We start from the raw sequence: 17,108 nt of genomic DNA, 5'->3' as shown, positions 1-17,108 counted from the left end.
TAGATTGATAGGATGGAGGCATGTGCAGCAGGTGGCGGTATGCACCTGAACGTTGGTTACAGCCCGTCAATAAAGAAGAAGAAGCTTTAGAAATGACCGAGCTTCCTAAACGTTACACAGCAATCGCGTTTTCAAACTATCGCGATATGATGTCATGAGCACACCCGCTCTCACTACAGTAACCCCGCCAGTCGCGAACCAAGAGTAGAAATGTGCTCTCGCTCCGCGGATCTTTTATCCAGGTTTTTCCTGAACGTAGCGAAGATCGTTGGCGGTATCTGAGGGAGCATGTTTGACCCCCTCTTTGAACATTGAGAGGAGGAAAATAATTTGAAGCAAAGACAGTCGCGGAATCAACACCTGCGCGAGTCCACCCGCTTTGACGGGCTGCTTGTGAGAAGGAATGGCAGCTCCGCGGCCGATAAAAGGCATCCTTAAAAACAAGAACGACGCCACCAGTAAACCTACGCCTGGCGACTTTCTTGGCGAAAATTCCGAGCAAACTCCCGGACTGTCAGATGAAGACCAACAGTAAGTGTTCCCTCACTGTTGAATGTGTGTGCGCACGAACGGGTTACTTGAACGACAGCTAGCTTAACCACCACCACGCTTGTTAGCGTAGACTAGCGTAACTTTACGACCGCAATGAGTTATTTCGTGGCAGTATTATTTGAGCGCTTGTTTGCAGAGTTATGCTTTATTGTTAAAACTATTTTCGTCAGCCTTTATTTCTACCGCATTCATAAGTTGCAACCATTCTTGCTGCACTCCATCTATCAGTGCGAGTCATATAATTCCACGTTACACCTGTTAAATGAACGACAGATGGGCTACCAAACAAACAAAGTTGATATTGAAACCAATGGTATCAGAGGTCATTTTATGACCCACTTTTTGATATTGTCTGATGCCCTTATTGTCTCACTGGCTTTATTTACTGCTGCAATTGTTATATCATGTTACCCCCCTTCTCGCTTGTCTTATTAACGGACTTACTAATGGACCCATAATCCATTATTTACCAACCCCTTTTTTTGCAGCCTGTAATATATTTGCTGCTTTGTTCAGAATGGTATTTGATTCCGTATATATCGCGATGTCGATCATTTTAAGGGAAAAAAAGTCAGATTGCTTCTGGCGTCAAAGGGATATTGCTGTGTCGTTCTTCACCATTTTAAATAGAAAACACTCCTTATCATATGGTTAAATTAATACAGTAATTCTCAACCATTTTACAATGAGAAATATATCAATGATTTGAAATATTTTTATCAGTCAACTACCACCTACCCAAAGCAATGTTGAATGGGGATCTTAAAAATAGTGTGGGTAAATGCATGTCTGATTTGTTAAACTTTGAAATGGCATTGCAACTTGAATTTTATTAAGCAATTTGAGAAGTTAGCAAAAGCATCAGAACCTCGATTTATGAAAATTGAATCACTAATGACAACGCACATTTCTATAAAACGTAACAAAATAAACATAACAATTTTCAAAGTAGTCACTATAACACAACTTAGCAATAACTTGCTTCATGTTCAAATAATTGGCCCTTAATTTGAAAATAAAACGGTACTGTTCCAGTCACACCTTTAAATCAGTTTTTGTTATACTTTTAGAAACTGCCATAATTTCACATACCCTTTGAAGTTGCTTAATAAAATTCAGTTGTAAAGCATTGCCTTAGTACATTCTCAAAGTCAAACATCGAAATACTAAAGAATTGAATATACATAACAATGTTTGTTGTGGCTCTTACAGTGTCGAAAGTGAATTGAACGATCAAAGATGTTTCATATCCCATTTGTGTGCTTTGTAAGGCATTCATTGAGCTAATTCTTTTGGAGGCTAGACAAAGAATACCAGAAATGGACTGCCAAAATAACAACCTTGTTCTTAGCGCACTATCAGTGTTTTTGTGATGACTGATTATGAGCCTGCGTCCCTCTGCTTACCTAGCCAGCAGCTCTAGATGTGAACTAGTAATGTCAGAGCAGCACTCTGTAAAATTAGGCCAGAGATGACAGCTATTAGTGAATTCCATTCCCGGCAGTGAATCCAGCTTTTTCTGTGTTGTTCCCAAAATAGCCTCTAGAAGTGAGTGAAGCAGTAAAAAAAAAAAAAAAAAAAAAAAAGGGGGGGGGGGGTTGGTGGCTCGAGGGTTTATGTAAATCTGCTATTAGATTCCATATATACTGGATACTAAATGGTATTTCTTAATTCTTATACAAGAATAAAAATAAGTAAGCCATAATCGATAATAAAAGGGACAAATCATATGGTCACATCTTCTGCATTTTGAATACAGGTGCAAAAAAAAAAAAAGCAATATAGCGCTGAGCTAAATAATTAACATACATGTAGAAAAACTACACACTAACTGTATGTCAAAGCTCCATATTTGCTGGCTGGCTGACTGAAAGACTGAATTACGCTACCTGTCACTTCATGTGACTGAGCATTGACGACAACAGATGTCATCCATTTTTACTGGGCTGGTAGTTAATGCCTTAAGGGTACAGTACTGTTGACATCTGTCCCTAATGGCATCTTGCTATTTGTTAAACAAAATAATAATCATATTTTTGTTCCACAGTACCCAATATGGACCTTAGAGTTAACGGTGATAGCCTTGTGCACTCATTTAGTTTTCCAACAGCTTAAACTGATTTCCCTGATTATGTTCCAGTCATGGAACAAAACCCTATTTTTTTCTCATTCTACAACTCAAGGATATCCTGGTAAACCCACCCATCATCCCGTCAGCTGTCTCCATTTAAACAATACAACATTCCTGTGTACAGTTTAAACAAGGACACAGATCTTCAAGTTGTTCCATCCAAAGAGAAATAAATGGCTTGTCTAAGGATCTCTATTGTGCACATTGCACACACACTGGTGTGGTTTTGAATCCAATTGAGTATGGTTTGACTAGCTTCTACCTCAGTAGTAAACCAATGCCCACTGCTGTTGCCGATGGGTTCAGTTCACAGAAGACAGTAGGGGAGCACCTTCCTTCACTGCCCTTCGACTCTGTCACCTGATAGCGTGGCTCAGCTCTCTCTCATGACTCACTTTATTTAATGAGTTATCTCCAAGTGAAATGTTGCCAGCTGTAAACCACCAGCGGGTAAAGTCATCAGCATACGACCCTATATTTATCTGTAGCTGTGGTTGGCAGTCCACCCCCTTGCTTACGCAGGTTTTTACCAGAGAGCAGAAATAAACTGAAATGTTGTCACAAAATGTCAAGTCATTCTTTAAGTCATTTCTTGCACTGATTAAAAAATAGATACTTGCAATATTTTTCCTACATGTTACAGGTTCCACTTGCTTGGGATTCCGGGTAACAGTTGTAAAAACACCTGAAAACACAGGTGGTGTGAAGAAAGATAAAGACATGACTCATTGTGCTTGTCATTCCTGAATTTCCTCTGAAGGGAGGGGAGCAAGTTGTCTCTTTTCACAAGGAGCCTGGGAGCAACAACACTACACTATAAAGGTTCCGATCCAAAAGTTCCTAGTCACATACCAGCATGTGCATAGCTGCTATGTTTGCATTTCATCCACTTTCTAGGAAAAAAATAAATAAATTGCTTATACAAAATGTAGTAATAATCTAAATATCCGTGACTACTTTTGAGTGCCACATGCATTTGGTCCTAATTGTTCCCAAAGGAATGCAGTCAAAAATGACAAGTGGGACATGTTCAGCCCCAGTTAAATTGAGGTTTCTTCTGTTCCTGGAAAGGCCTTTTGGGATTGAGGATGGCTGTTGATAACTGGGTGTCGTAGGCAAGTGGTCACAATGCACTTCTCACTGCTTTTGCACTTTTTTTTTTTTTTTTCCAGAAAAAAAAGCCAGAAGTGGGATGAGATGAATATCCTGGCCACATATCATCCAGCAGACAAAGACTACGGCCTGATGAAGATAGATGAGCCCAGTACACCTTATAACAGGTTTGCTTTTATCAAATTTTAGCACACTAATCTTTTAATTGAAAAAGGATTGATGCATTTATGATGTCGCTTGTTCATAGCCCAGCGTAGAAAGGTTAAGGAATGGGGTTTGATTTTGAATAGGTCAAAATGATTAAGGTGGGGTTACATGACATCCTCTTGACCTGCCAAGTTTTTGTCTTTAGGAATTTCCAATGTGCCCTTTTTTAGAATGGTTGGGGACGACGAGGACGAGGGGGCCTTGAGTGACTCAGATGGTCGGAGTGCTCTCCCAGTGGAAGACCTGACATCAAAGTAAGAATTTAGGAGACAAGATTAAAGTTTGGTGAATTAACAAAAAAAAGAAAGAAACAAAAGGATTGTTTTGGGTATTTCTCTGTTAATGAAAGACAAACCCAGAGGGATTCCTGAAATAACTTGTGTGACACAAGTAATGATAAATAAATAATTCCTTATTTAAAGAATGCAAATTAAAAAAAAAAATCAGTCTCCAACTCTTTTAAATGCTGGAATAAAGTACCAGATCTCAACAAGTTTGTTATTGGCATGAGCAGTTGTTACTTTTTGAGCCTTGCTAGCTTGTGGGCTTGGAGAGAGATGTTTGTTTACATCCGTCTAAAGGAAGTGCATTGATGCTGGAATGAGACTAGGTTTAGTGAGGACAGCTGTTAGCTCCCGGCTAACAAGTCAATTAGCCTCTTTTGTCTGTTTTCTCTCGAGGCCTCTTAGATATCAGCTGCTCTTTTCCTCCTGAAATAACTGATCGCCATGTCTGTCCATTCATCCAACAAATGTTAACGTTTTCTTTGTATTTTTCATTGATGCACCTTATCTCAATATACTATACTTTATTGTCTTGTCTTTGTTGACATCTTGTGTGAAGATCATCAAATTTAAGATGACAGGCTGAATCAGGCCAGTTTTGTTGGGCGAGCAGTTGTACAGTAAATGGGCTCTACCCCTACGGCCGTTCACCACCATCCGCTCAGCCAGAAACCATTATTCATTTTGTCTCGCTCTTGTGTGCGAGAGACGGTAAATCTGTTACTTTTTGCTTCATGCTCGAGTACTCACATGCTTGCTTCTCCTCTTTCTCGCTGGTTCGCTCTCTTTGTGCCCGATCTGTCCTCCCTCTAATCTCATTCTCATCTTTCTCCCCATCTGCTCTCACCCAAATAGGACCTGTTTGAAGGTTTTTCAGTTATTCACAACTGATGGTGTCTGTCACTATCAAATCTTTTTTCAATCGATTAATCTAGCCATCAAGTAATCTCTCCCACGCACCCACACGTCACTCACTTTCTTTTAATACTCTCGTATTGTTAAACGCGAGTTACATGTGTAATGTACATATAACGTTATGTATCTATCCCTCAATCTATCCATTAACTACCACTTTATGTGTGAAGTAAATTGTAGTTAGTGTTTGTTGATGTTTGTTGTTGATTTATTTTATGCAAATGCTAATAATGATTTCAATCCAGTTAGTATAGGAACATTTTATTGGTGCCTAAAAATTGATTTGTATCGAAGATAAATAAATAATTAGCAATTAGATCTACTCTAACTCCCATTCAGCCTTAGTAGTCTTTACCCTTGTGCAGTCTTTTGTTCAATCCTCTGATCTTTCCATTAAAGGTATTTCACATCAAAATGGAAGTATTGAAAGAAATTTCTTCCAGGTCGTGACAGCGTGTCAAATTTCATGGCATGACCACTTAGTTATGACACTACCAGGAGAGTGCCATCCCTTGGTTAAAATATTGCAAGAATAATATTGAAGAAAATGACCCAAAAATGCCCAAAGTACTGCACAAAGTTTAAAGTCATTTACAGACGACGCTTCAACAGTATTGCATGAAAAAACTTTGAGGTTGGACCTGCCTGTTAGCTGCCAAGAGGTCTATCACATTCTGTACTTCTTTTCTCCATCATCATCTTCTTCTTGATGAGCAAACTGAGGACGTCTTGTGCTTCTCTCTCCCCTACTGGTTAATATTTTAACACCTAAAACTAAATTGTTTGTCATTTTAGGTTATACTGTTGGATGATAAAGCAGTTACAGAGAAGTTAATTCCTTTGTTTGGAAGCTCCATGTGCTAAAATAATCAAAGCCTGCCGACTAACACTAGATGGTGCACCAAGACAAGCAATGGAGCCGTAATTCAAGACGGTCTTTGCATAGCCTATGTGGTTATTTTCCAAAGTATTGTTTATATGCCATTTCCAGTGGGCAATAATTGAACATTACTCCATTGTTGTCACACTTTTTTTTTTAATTGTAAATAATCCATAATTTGTGATACTCCATGGTTTTGGGGAGTCGTTCACCCTTGCCGGAACTGCTACACTGCGTACGTCACCAAGAGGGTTTCATGTTTGAAACCTTCAAAACATGGTTTTGGAGGTAGTTCAAGGCAGATATTTTTATTCAACTTGTTTTTATTTTATTTTATTCCAGCACCTTTTTTAATTAAACTACAGCAAAGTTGAGGGGCAATGTAATGTCTAATTTCAAGAACCTTCTCTTTTTGTCAAGGTTGAAAGCAGCAGAAGGGTCAGAACCTCGATTTATGAAAGCAGAAGAAGAGGAGGAGGAGGAAGAGGAAAGTAGTGAAGAGGAAGAGGAGCTGTCCCCCGAGGAACAAGGTGAGCCAAGACATGTGCCAGACTTCAACCTCATTATTCAATATAATAGTCATTCAGATGATCAAATTTTTATTGTTCCACTCAAGCAGAACTCAGCAGTCGCTAGACAATTGCAGGCTCTACAAATCACGTTTCCATATTGCAGTCAGGTCCAGAAAAATGTAATGGTTTAATCTAGCGCTATTAAAATTAATCAAGTAATCACATGAATTAGCAACTTTTAATGATTGGGTAATTATTAAAAATTGAATAATTATTTGAAATGATTTAAAAGTGTCCTAATCTTCTGTTTTCAGCCTCTCAGTAGTAAATATTCTCTAATTTCTATTGTTGTTCATGAAAGTAGACGGATTATCCTTGTATTTAATACAGTATGTCTTTAAGTCATCAAAGTAGAATTGAAGTCTATATTTGAAGATTTAATTTAAATGTGACTGTTAAAATTTCTGATGTTTTTAAAGACACAGTTTTTATTCCACACCAAATTCCCCCTTGTTCTCTACAGCCAAAAAGAAACATTTTCAAATGATGAGGAAGAAGCACTACAATGAGGGCCTCAACATCAAGCTGGCTCGGCAGCTCATCGCGAGCGAACTCGATGAGGACGAAGACGAGGAGATGAGGGACGAAACGGAAGAAGCTGAGGAGATCAGTGTTGACCCGCCACAAGAAGGTAATAAAATATATGAATTGGGTTCAGTTTTTATTTAGCTTTGCCAGTGAAAGATTAAGCTTTTGGTCTTCTCACCACCATTGTCAATCACCTGTTGGTATGTATGTGCAGTAAATACTGTACATTGGTGGATGTTAGCGTCTTGTTGGAATCATTCAATGCAATGTGTCTCTTCCATTTTCCCTCACTACTTAAATCAACCTGTTCAAACTTGAAAAGAGCCGGGTCGAGTAATGTAAATGTTTATGTCTCGTTCCCTCTAGCTGATTCTCTGGACTCATAGATGAGGTGCCTCTTCCCGCTCCGGTATGTGTCGGCTCACCAAGCTGACAGATGACGTCACTGCGCCGCATGTTTCCAATGTCAGGACAAACACCAGCCACGCTCTTCATCCATTTAACTTCCCTAAACAGCCAGTAACCTTCAATTCACCCCTCTCCACTCTTTCAAAAAGTGCAATAGAGAACCCAGTGGAAATGTCCTTCCCTTGACCCCATGAAGGTCTCCCATCTCCCTTCTGACTCAACTGGTGCATTCTGAATATAATATGAGTGTAACAGGAATTGAAGGCCTGTGAGGAAAATAGCTGGGACTTCCCTCGTGTCAGGCCCTAGCGCTGGAAGGTCAAGCAAGGGGAAAACCGCCCTCTGATGACTGTGCTTGCACCGGCTGCAGTTCAGATGGACTTTGAATCTGTGACTCACTGCTCTGGTTTGTTTTGATATCCCTGGCAATTTTAATTTGATGCCCATAAATTGCTTGACATAATGGAAGCCACAGCGTCACACCACAGATCGAAAACAGGCTTCTTAAAACAAATCAGCCAACATGGATATTTTTCGTTCCCTTTTTTTTTTTTTTGTACTCTTTACAAAGCACCAAACCTCACTGATAATTTTAAGACTATATTCTTATGTTAAACACTGAAAGGTTTTCTGTAAAGAAGCACTTTTCCATGTAAAGGTTGTTTTTTCCTGAACCTCAAACTGATGAGTGTAAAAGACAGGACTAAATCAGGTTCCAGCTTCCTGTTGTTCTTGGGTGGAGTCATGTTATCTAACACTCAAGGACTGAACCGTATTAAGTCACACAGTGAACTAGTGCATGTCCAAAAGACAATGAGATGTTGGAGGAAATACTGTATGTGTTTCACAAAGCCCCTTTGTCAACTTGAATACAACCAGTGTTCACCGCGCCTTGCTAGTTTTGACTTTGTGCAACTAAGCTTATTCATGCAAAATTTTAAAAAATCAAAATTCTAATAAGGAACTTGTAATAAATGTTCTAGTTCATTTTATGCTTTGTTAATAATGTTCAAGCAGGAAGGAAAAATGCTACTGATGAATAAATTAATGAATGTTGGCTTTAATAACGGATTGCTAATATGTAAATTTATCATTTTAAATATTGAAAGGATGGTTGAGAAGCCGTGACAGTGTCTTGTGTTGTACTCAATTTTATTTTCCATTGACCCATTAAATTCTTGTTGTGACTGACCATGCGCTGATTTTTTTTGTTATGGAAATACAATACATAACATTATGACTTCCATAAACCCACTTTTGCCTTTTGTTTTTGTCATTCTGAATTTTGTGTTTTCTGACCCTGATGCATTCATCTGCTACCATTGCGTGAACTGGGATTATTGTGACAGCCACAGATTAAAAAAATAATAATAAAGATACTGTACCTAAAAATGTTACAGTAATGCTTACCTTAGATGAATCAAAAGTTTGTGCATCATGAATAAGTAGTGTGTCATGGTAGTTTGCGGTCTCATTTTCTCCAGTTTTTAATTTTTCATTACTTCAGTATTTTTTTGTTTTGTTTTCAGTGATGAGATGGTCTGTGCATGTCAACTGTTTTTGGTTACCACTTTCCACGATCAGCATCACAAAAATCCAACACCCCAGAAGTTGTACAATGATACCTTAAGTCATCATCGTGTGTGATGAGTAGTAAAATTAAGAGGACTCATGTACACAAACGTTTGAAAACATTCCTTTTATTGGAGGTGCTCATGTTGACAACCGTGCACTTGTAATCTTTTTACCCGACACTTGATGGCACTGTTAGTTTATAGGATCAGTCCTTTTGGAGCTTTAGCAACTGATCGGATAAAAACCACGACCGAGTTCATGCTAGGATTAACCATCCACGCTTACTCTAGTAGTGTGAGATTTACTACGAAACTACCGTTCATTAACTCTTTTGCATGCAATGCGTAAACAATCGTTATTCCGCTCAATGCTCTATTACTAGCGACCTATATACATATAGATTTAATGCAGACAATCTCTTCAAGGGATTCAATCGAGCAGTGCGGCAAGGAACGCTCTTGTTTGTCCTCGGGACATCAACAGTAATTCCAAAGGATCAGGAAGCCTGTCACAGGATGCAAAGATGACATATTCTAGGAGTAACAACTCACTCGTAATGCATATGCGTGTGGAACGTGCGGCGTGTTCAGAAAGTTTATACGGTTATAATTATTATAGCACTATTTGATGGTTATTACCGGTATGTTAACTTTTATTCAGTACTTTTAAACAACCAACAGTTTGCCAAAATAAAATAAAAAAAATCTAATGAAATCCTGGTCCGTGACCCAATCGCGCAAGATATTTTGTGAATGGCGTCCTGATAATTAGAATTAAGGATTTGAACAGGAAATCGTGTAGCAAAGGCTGTCGCTTGCGCCGCGTCATGCATGACTTGTTTTCGTTTATAGACGATCTCTCCACACTAGCTGCCATGAGCTTGCTGCGGGGCGACACTTTCCGTTCCCGTGACCGATCGACTGCAGTGTCCGAAGAGTCGCGTTAGGTTTCGGCGTTGTCCCCGTCCGCTAATACTCGTTTATGATTACATTTGTGCGACTTGTGAAGCGTAGCTGCTGGCCTTTTTAGGCTAGCTGGCTAGCAGATCTTTGACGGACTTCGAAACGAGAGGCAGCTGGTCGTCGGACAGCGCAGCGCTTACGGGGACGTTAGCTAACGAGCTAATTAGCGACAAAGACTCACTCCGGATTACTGTCTTTACAATCAAGCAACGATCGGCAGTTTGAGGGTCACTCGTGCACGGCAAAATGAAGATAACCGTGGATTTCGAGGAATGTTTGAAGGACTCCCCGCGGTTCAGGTGAGCGCTGTCAACTGACTAAGTGTGTGCACGTATGTCCAATTTCCCTCATTTGTATTTGTCATAAACGTATACTGCTCTTGCATTGAGTTTAACACTCGTAAACTACAAGATGATGGACTACCATATTGCTATTTTGGTCTCCTAAGAAAGCTGAAGCCAGTCGATCTGGCAGGGAAACAAACTCACGGAGCAATATACTCCAATCGGCGTAGTATCAAGTGGGTCTCTTTAGTGTTGATCGATTATGTGAAGCGGACCAGACAGATTAAACAGTAATAACTGATTCAGTTGCCTTTTGAAAACAAACCTCTTTATAATCTAATATCACGCCATAACGGACATCAGCACTTTTTGTGTAGCTGCTTTTTAAAATCTGTATTATTTGTAGGAATATTATTTTTGGTGATAAAAGCCCTCTCAAGAATTAATACAGCTATACCAATGAAAGTGTGATTTCTACACTGAGTATGAAGGCCACTTTTGTTCCCACATGTCTCGCAAATTTACCATTAACGTCATTATGTCACCCATCCAGTATGATGTCACCCAATTTGATCAAGGTGTGATCTTTGAATGATGACTGGACAAATTTAACAGCCCCAATGACTTTTTTTTTTTTTTTTTTTTTGCGTGTGTACATGAGAGTGTGGATGTGTTCTTTGGCTGGAGCCAAAGGATCTTACGATATAACAAGTATGTGAATTGTGATTTAAATTGTGATATTTAGTTTTGAACTTCCTGATTTCCTTTCATTTTTGCACTTCCCAGAAATCCGAGAAGCGACTTATTGCATTCCTTTCTCGACCTCCTTATTTTGTGATGCTGCAACATCCGCTCTTTTCATACAAATGAGGAACAGATGTTTTAAGACTCATTTGTTGAGCATTTTTTCATTGGCAATTTTTTTTTTGTATGTGCAATGGGAGTGTCTTGAGCTGTTGTTCTTGATAGAGCTGGTTTTGTCAAAAACAATCTATGTGACCAGTTCAGTCTGAAAACAAATGTCCTTTTCTGCACATGCAATCATGTCATCAGTGATGTTTGGTTTGATCACTCAAAAGGTATGTGACACGCAAGTCTGGTCAGTTGGGCCAAAGTTTATCAGAGACTGACAATGACGACCAACGATGAACTCGCATCATACCCGTATACCAATCAAACAATGTGATACATTCCTTTGATGTAAAACATGAAAGTGCAGTAGTTGAATCCAAGGTCCTGTATAATGGTACATTTCAGGATCCTGGTCAATCAAGTTTTGTATTTTGTGGTTTCTTCAACTTCCACTCTCAGTATTGGATCCTTAAAGTTTCTCAGCAGACTTTTGGGGATCTGGGCTTGGCTTAGTTACCTGAGGAAGGACAAATCTTGGCGTCTATTCATCACCTGATGAGAGATTTTGATGGACCGAGTGAGGTCTGCAGGTACCTGGACTATGGACTTAAAGCTTTTGACCTTTCCACTATAAAGGGCAGTGTACTCAGTGCTCTTCGATTTACTGAAGTTCAAGCCAATTTCTAGCCAATTTTGTTTGTTTAGCTGGTGCTCAACTACCCCTAAATTTAATTATTCTTTTATTTATGTACAGGACAGGGCAACATTTTGGACACGCCTCTTTCAGTTCTTTAAAGTTATGGTCACCCGTTTTATGAGTTCAGGTAAAGGGCTCAGGGAAAGCATGCAAACTCCACACAGGAAGGATGGAGCAAGGTGGATTTGTACGCGGGTCCCTGAACTGTGAGGCGGACTCGGTAACCACTGCGTCACCGAACCGCCTCATATCAAACAATGTAATGAAAAGAGTTAAAACGGTAGTATCAGCGCACATCACTCGCCACGCTTCGCCTTTTAAAGCCGCACACATTCAAAGTCACAGATATTACAGTGTAGAACATGGCAACGGTGACCCCTTCCTAAAGAAAAACAGTAACTCCACCTCACATGCATTCTTTGTACTGTATTGATGTAATTGCTTATTGATATGAAATCTGATTTGGCCTGGTGACTCAATCAAAATAGTAAATTTGTCAATGCTAAAATGTTATAGTTGCTTCCCAAGTTAATATTAAGGTGGGAAAATAGTTTTAATAGCGACGGACATGGTGAAGTGGAAAGTCTTTGTTGAATTTTGCTCAGATGTAGACCATTGCTTGAGTGTTTTCACGTCATGATGTTGAACAGACAATAATACCAATATACTGTAGATAAAAATTTAGCGACACATGACTTAAGGCAATGGATGGTTTACAACAATCATATCATAATTTGCTTTCATAATCATGTAACTGTTATTTACATCAAATTAATGTTAATGAACTTTTTTATGGTAATGTGAAGTTGTCAACACAATGTTATTTCCCAGAATCCTGTGCAGTCGTAACCACATTCATCCATGACTTGGGTGACCTTTAGCCAATGTAGTCAAGTCATCACTTGGCTTTCCTCACGCCACTGCAGGCTTATCACGTGTTCGGATGAATCACAGATTATTTCCAAACAGTTTTCCACTTAGACCACGTTTCCCTCAGATTTGTTTCCACCCCCCTAGCACACACCCAACAGCTTGTATTTGGCTAGTGAGGAGGATAAAGCAGGAGAGAATGGATGAAAACATGATCCATACACCACTAGAGCGGAGCAGCTTTCATTCACACAACATCTGTTTCCATTTTAGTGTTTGCTTTCAACTTTGTGCCAGAGAATATGCAGCCCCAGAGAAAGGCTTGTTTTCAAGTGGTAATTTGGCACAATCTTTTCTTTTTTTGCACTCATCCTCCTTTTAGCCTTGGAGCTGTCTATGTTCATAAACCAGGCTGTGTTTATTTTTGTCAACCTTAAGTTGACAAATTCATGAGACGCGTGAAGTATAACCATCCATGCTTAGCTGTCCTGGCTACAATGAGCATCGAAACCTCTTACCCACAACTGCAGTTTAGTTGTTGCATGTGAATTAGTGTGTTGTGTTCATTTATAGTAATTCTCCCAATATTTATAATGTTTTAACTTTGGCGTTTCAATAGCCACTTTTCCCCGTTTTGAATTGTAACATTGTCATTTGCGTTTTGTTTTATCGAAGGGTGAATATTCAAATTAAAATGGGAAAGTGGATTTTTTTTTATCAGTACCAGTAATTATTGTAAGGTGATATTGCCCAGCCTTTTTTTACAATGTTACATTCTCTTCACACTTGTGTGAAACTTAATATTATAAAATTAAATAAGTTTAGGCAGACAATTTTTCCCATGCTTTCCTTATTTGTCATTAAGTACTGTATTGTTTAAAATGTGTTTTTGTGTTTTAAAATTATTTTATTTTATGAATACTGTGGCCATTCACTACTTGCCGATCGCTGCTTAACATGGACTACTTGCCAATACTTTGCATGGAAAATGCTCTTTGAATGTCTATTATTAGTAGTATGACAATGTTAAGTGAATGTCGAGACCTAGCGCCATGTCTTGATCTGTTTGCGTATGTTTTCAGAGCAAAATTTAAATCTCCCACAATTGGTATTGTATTTTATATAGGTATTTTTTTAATGCACGTTTTGATTTTGAAGTTTGAGTAAAACGTCATCCAGAGGGACTCCCTTCCTACTCCTCGCTTTGTTCTTGGTTGGGATAACATAATTGGTCTTTGCACTATTTGAAGCCTTTATACGTTCTGTTCTATAAAGGAATTGGTCCAACATTTCTGCTTTCCCTCTGAGTCACTGACAGCTGTCGAGTCAGCAGATCACAGGCACTGAACCTGCACATGGTGAGCAGCGCTCATATTGCCATAAATGAGCGTCTCTTGGGAAGCAAGCTGTGTGCTTGTTAGCATGCTGGCCCTCATATGTGATTTAATTAAGTTCCAGGCCATTACATTTTAATTGGCATTTGTAATGGCGATTAGCATTGGGGACTGACAGGTTTCATGCTAGTGTCAACGTATAAAAATGAGCCTACATTTCATCATGCTGCTCTAATTGTCAATTAGCCTTTTAGGAGCAAGAATAATTTCCCAGCAACATTTTTAAATGTTTATCTTTGAATACTGATTTCATTTTGTTGATGTTGTTAAAGCCCCCCTCTTTGGTGTTCTTAAACAGCAGGACACTCTCCAAAGAACTGCTGCTCCACTTTCAAACAATTACAGGATCTCCGTCACAGCTTTGAGCTCACCCCATTCTCCCATTTATTTCCACAATAACCTAGTTTGAAGTATTGTTTTTTTTTTTTTTTTAATTGCCAAAGGCCCCTTCACTAATTCTGTGAAGTTCCTGTCCATGATCCGCATTCACAATGTACAACAAACTACCACATTCTAATAAGGGTGAGGAACAAGTCCTTCTGTGACTGGAGAAATACATTTAAAGAAATAATTGAAAAAATACCATTGAAGGGTTTCATGCACAACAAATGCAGCATGATAAAAAGGTCAATAATGATTTAAGTGGATAAAAAAAAAGACATGTTTATTTACTGTGTATTTACTCGTGAATATTGTCCTTGCCAGCCTCAGTGAACGTCTGGAGGCCCAACCCAGTCGTGTAATGGCTCCGGACCACATAACCTGTTAAGATGTTATATTAGATGTTACATATGTGGTATTGATTGAAATGCAGTAGCTTTTGATATTTCATTGTGATGAAGTACATTCATATTATTCTTTTTACCACTGATTACTTGAAATATATGCTGAAGGCCATTTGTATAGAAAAAAGTAGATAGTAAATACTTTGAAACAAAGCTGTTTTTCTAGTCTTTTTCATACAGAGTGCATATACTAGCAGGTTGGCCTCCTGACATCAACCTATAGTAGAAGCACTTTGGATGATGAGAAGAATGTCAATTGGTGTCTCTTGAGGTGTGCTGCATTCTTAAAACATGTCTGTTGCTCTTGATATGATCCAATTCTCTTGTCTGTTTCCATACTGGTTGGTCAGAGGAATTTCAGCCTCTACCCATACGTGATCTTTGCGGATGTCTCAGTTTTACTGGTGACCTTACAAACCTTTGCACTTTTATGTTTAAATCTATACATATTTGTTTTTGTCTGTTTCTACCTACCTGGTTTTGAGCTGGTTTGGGCTTCACTTTAAATCATTGGAAGCTACAAAACATGAATTGAATATGTCAATCAGGACATAGTTGCATTGTATTGTAGGGAAATTTGCTGTTCTTTTTATTGTATAACATCTTTGTTTTAAGAAAGTCCATCTTCGCTGTTGAGAAATACCTTTCCGTTGTGGAGATCTGGGATCTAAACATTCCTTGAGTGCAGAATTGGTCTTTTCCTTGTTAATGTAGTTTACAAAGCTGGCTTTTTTCCTTTATCGGGCTGTAGACGACATCAAACCACACCTCAGTCTTTATCTAGGCCTTGCTTCAACCTCACTACCCAGCTTTTTAACCACAAAGTCTGTTCTCACATTTGCTTTGTCTGACAGAAAAGATAAACCATAGTAGACAGAAAATTGTATTCTCTAAGCCGCTCTGAGATTTTCTGTGAGGATCACCGAAGACATTTATGAAATGGAAAAGTATTCTCACATATCATGTCTTAGTCTGATGTAGGTCATTTTTAGAACAAAGTACGTATTACACATGTGTGTTTTGTAGCATCTTGTGGCATCTTCCATTACTTTATTTTGGCTTTGTTGGAGCTAGTTGTCAGATAATTTGCCAAAAGACCTGCATCAGCCAGCCTTCTTCACAGCAACATGTGGGCTCTCCACAGATGCAAGCTTATTGATGTGATTTTGAAAAGAAGTGATAACCATGTGTTGGCACAAATATTTTTAGGTAAAAAAAAATTAAGTTGAGGGTTAGGGTTATATAATATATATATATATATATATATATATATAATATGTATATATATATATATATATATATATATATATATATATATATATATATATATATATATATATATATATACCTCCCGTAAATACAGACGTTTCCCAGAAATCTCCCATACGTAGCCACTAATGATTACTTATTTAAAAAGAAAAAATCCATGTTTTCTTCTTATATTTTTCATCAATCTACAAATGTTCAATCTATTGGTTCATAATAACTTACTCTGTTTAATATCTCAACATCTTTAAGTTCTTAAACAAATGAACTTAATTGCAGGTTTGTACAGGTGAAAGCGGTATGATTCGGAATGTCTACAGACAAGCACTTCCCGTGTTGTCAGTGCATGTTTTTTCACATTAAATACACATGATAGCTGTTTTGCCCACATTCCAGGGTAAGCAGTACACACTTAAAGCTTTGAGGTAATTGTCATGTTGTCCTTGGTTAGACAATGGCCACAAGCCGTTTGCGTCAACTGCATGAGAACTATATGAAACAGTAGTTTTGTTGACTCAACAATACTATGGTATGGTTATGGTTTATGGTAGGATCTGGAAAGAAGAGTATTTTCAATGGTCTACTGTGTTTTGTACTTGCTGTATTACTTTTTCTAAAACCTACATGGATGACGTTTCTACACTGGAATCCTTCATTTAAGAATCACTTAGTAAAAGCAGAGCACTAGCAAACACCACCTCTAGTGCTCTGACATGATGCCAGATAATGTTGGCGGTTGTTGTTGTGATTCAAGGGACAAAAAAACAAATAGCTGGAGGAATTTAAGCAAGTATCCCACTGATGTTACAAAAGTGTGTTGCTCCTAATCCCAA

At 38.5% G+C, this 17,108-nt stretch overlaps 2 protein-coding genes and 1 long non-coding RNA gene across 5 annotated transcripts in view; 2 read left to right on the top strand and 1 right to left on the bottom strand.

Annotated features, from left to right (window-relative positions):
* The first annotated feature begins 158 nt into the window (after positions 1 to 158).
* Positions 159 to 8,782, top strand: ppp1r2 (protein phosphatase 1, regulatory (inhibitor) subunit 2). Its single transcript, XM_088426676.1, has 6 exons — positions 159 to 531; positions 3,856 to 3,963; positions 4,174 to 4,257; positions 6,503 to 6,612; positions 7,118 to 7,285; positions 7,549 to 8,782. Exons 1-6 carry the CDS (start codon positions 404 to 406, stop codon positions 7,566 to 7,568), a joined length of 618 nt encoding a protein of 205 aa, XP_088282802.1. The 5' UTR covers positions 159 to 403; the 3' UTR covers positions 7,569 to 8,782.
* Positions 8,783 to 10,027: 1,245 nt separating this feature from the next.
* acap2b (ArfGAP with coiled-coil, ankyrin repeat and PH domains 2b) overlaps positions 10,028 to 17,108 on the top strand; it is a 35,519-nt gene continuing 28,438 nt past the window's right edge. For 2 of the 3 annotated variants that reach the window (XM_088425300.1, XM_088425301.1), the window contains exon 1: positions 10,029 to 10,426. In XM_088425300.1, coding sequence (XP_088281426.1) covers positions 10,374 to 10,426 — 53 coding nt within the window. In that variant the 5' untranslated portion in view covers positions 10,029 to 10,373. Of the gene's footprint in view, positions 10,427 to 17,108 lie in introns of all 3 variants that reach the window. The other variant, XM_088425299.1, reaches the window with a different exon arrangement.
* Positions 14,909 to 15,711, bottom strand: LOC148417039 (uncharacterized). The gene is made up of 3 exons (XR_015866940.1): positions 15,653 to 15,711; positions 15,484 to 15,526; positions 14,909 to 14,986 (listed from the first exon to the last, which is right to left on the bottom strand). It is a non-coding gene; the product is annotated as an uncharacterized LOC148417039 (long non-coding RNA).

This window comes from Hippichthys cyanospilos, chromosome 10, assembly GCF_059441005.1.
Source record: "Hippichthys cyanospilos isolate Australia breed blue-spotted pipefish chromosome 10, RoL_Hcya_1.0, whole genome shotgun sequence".
NCBI classification, from domain to species: Eukaryota; Metazoa; Chordata; class Actinopteri; order Syngnathiformes; family Syngnathidae; genus Hippichthys; species Hippichthys cyanospilos.
The sequence above is the reverse complement of the archived record's forward strand: the minus strand, read 5'-3'. Positions and strand labels throughout refer to the sequence as shown.

Coding starts and splice junctions, on each gene's coding strand:
- ppp1r2 (XM_088426676.1), top strand. CDS start 404: ATGGCAGCTCCGCGGCCGATAAAAGGCATCCTTAAAAACAAGAACGAC. Junction 6,613..7,117: donor GCTGTCCCCCGAGGAACAAG/GTGAGCCAAGAC, acceptor TGTTCTCTACAG/CCAAAAAGAAACATTTTCAA. Junction 7,286..7,548: donor TGTTGACCCGCCACAAGAAG/GTAATAAAATAT, acceptor CGTTCCCTCTAG/CTGATTCTCTGGACTCATAG.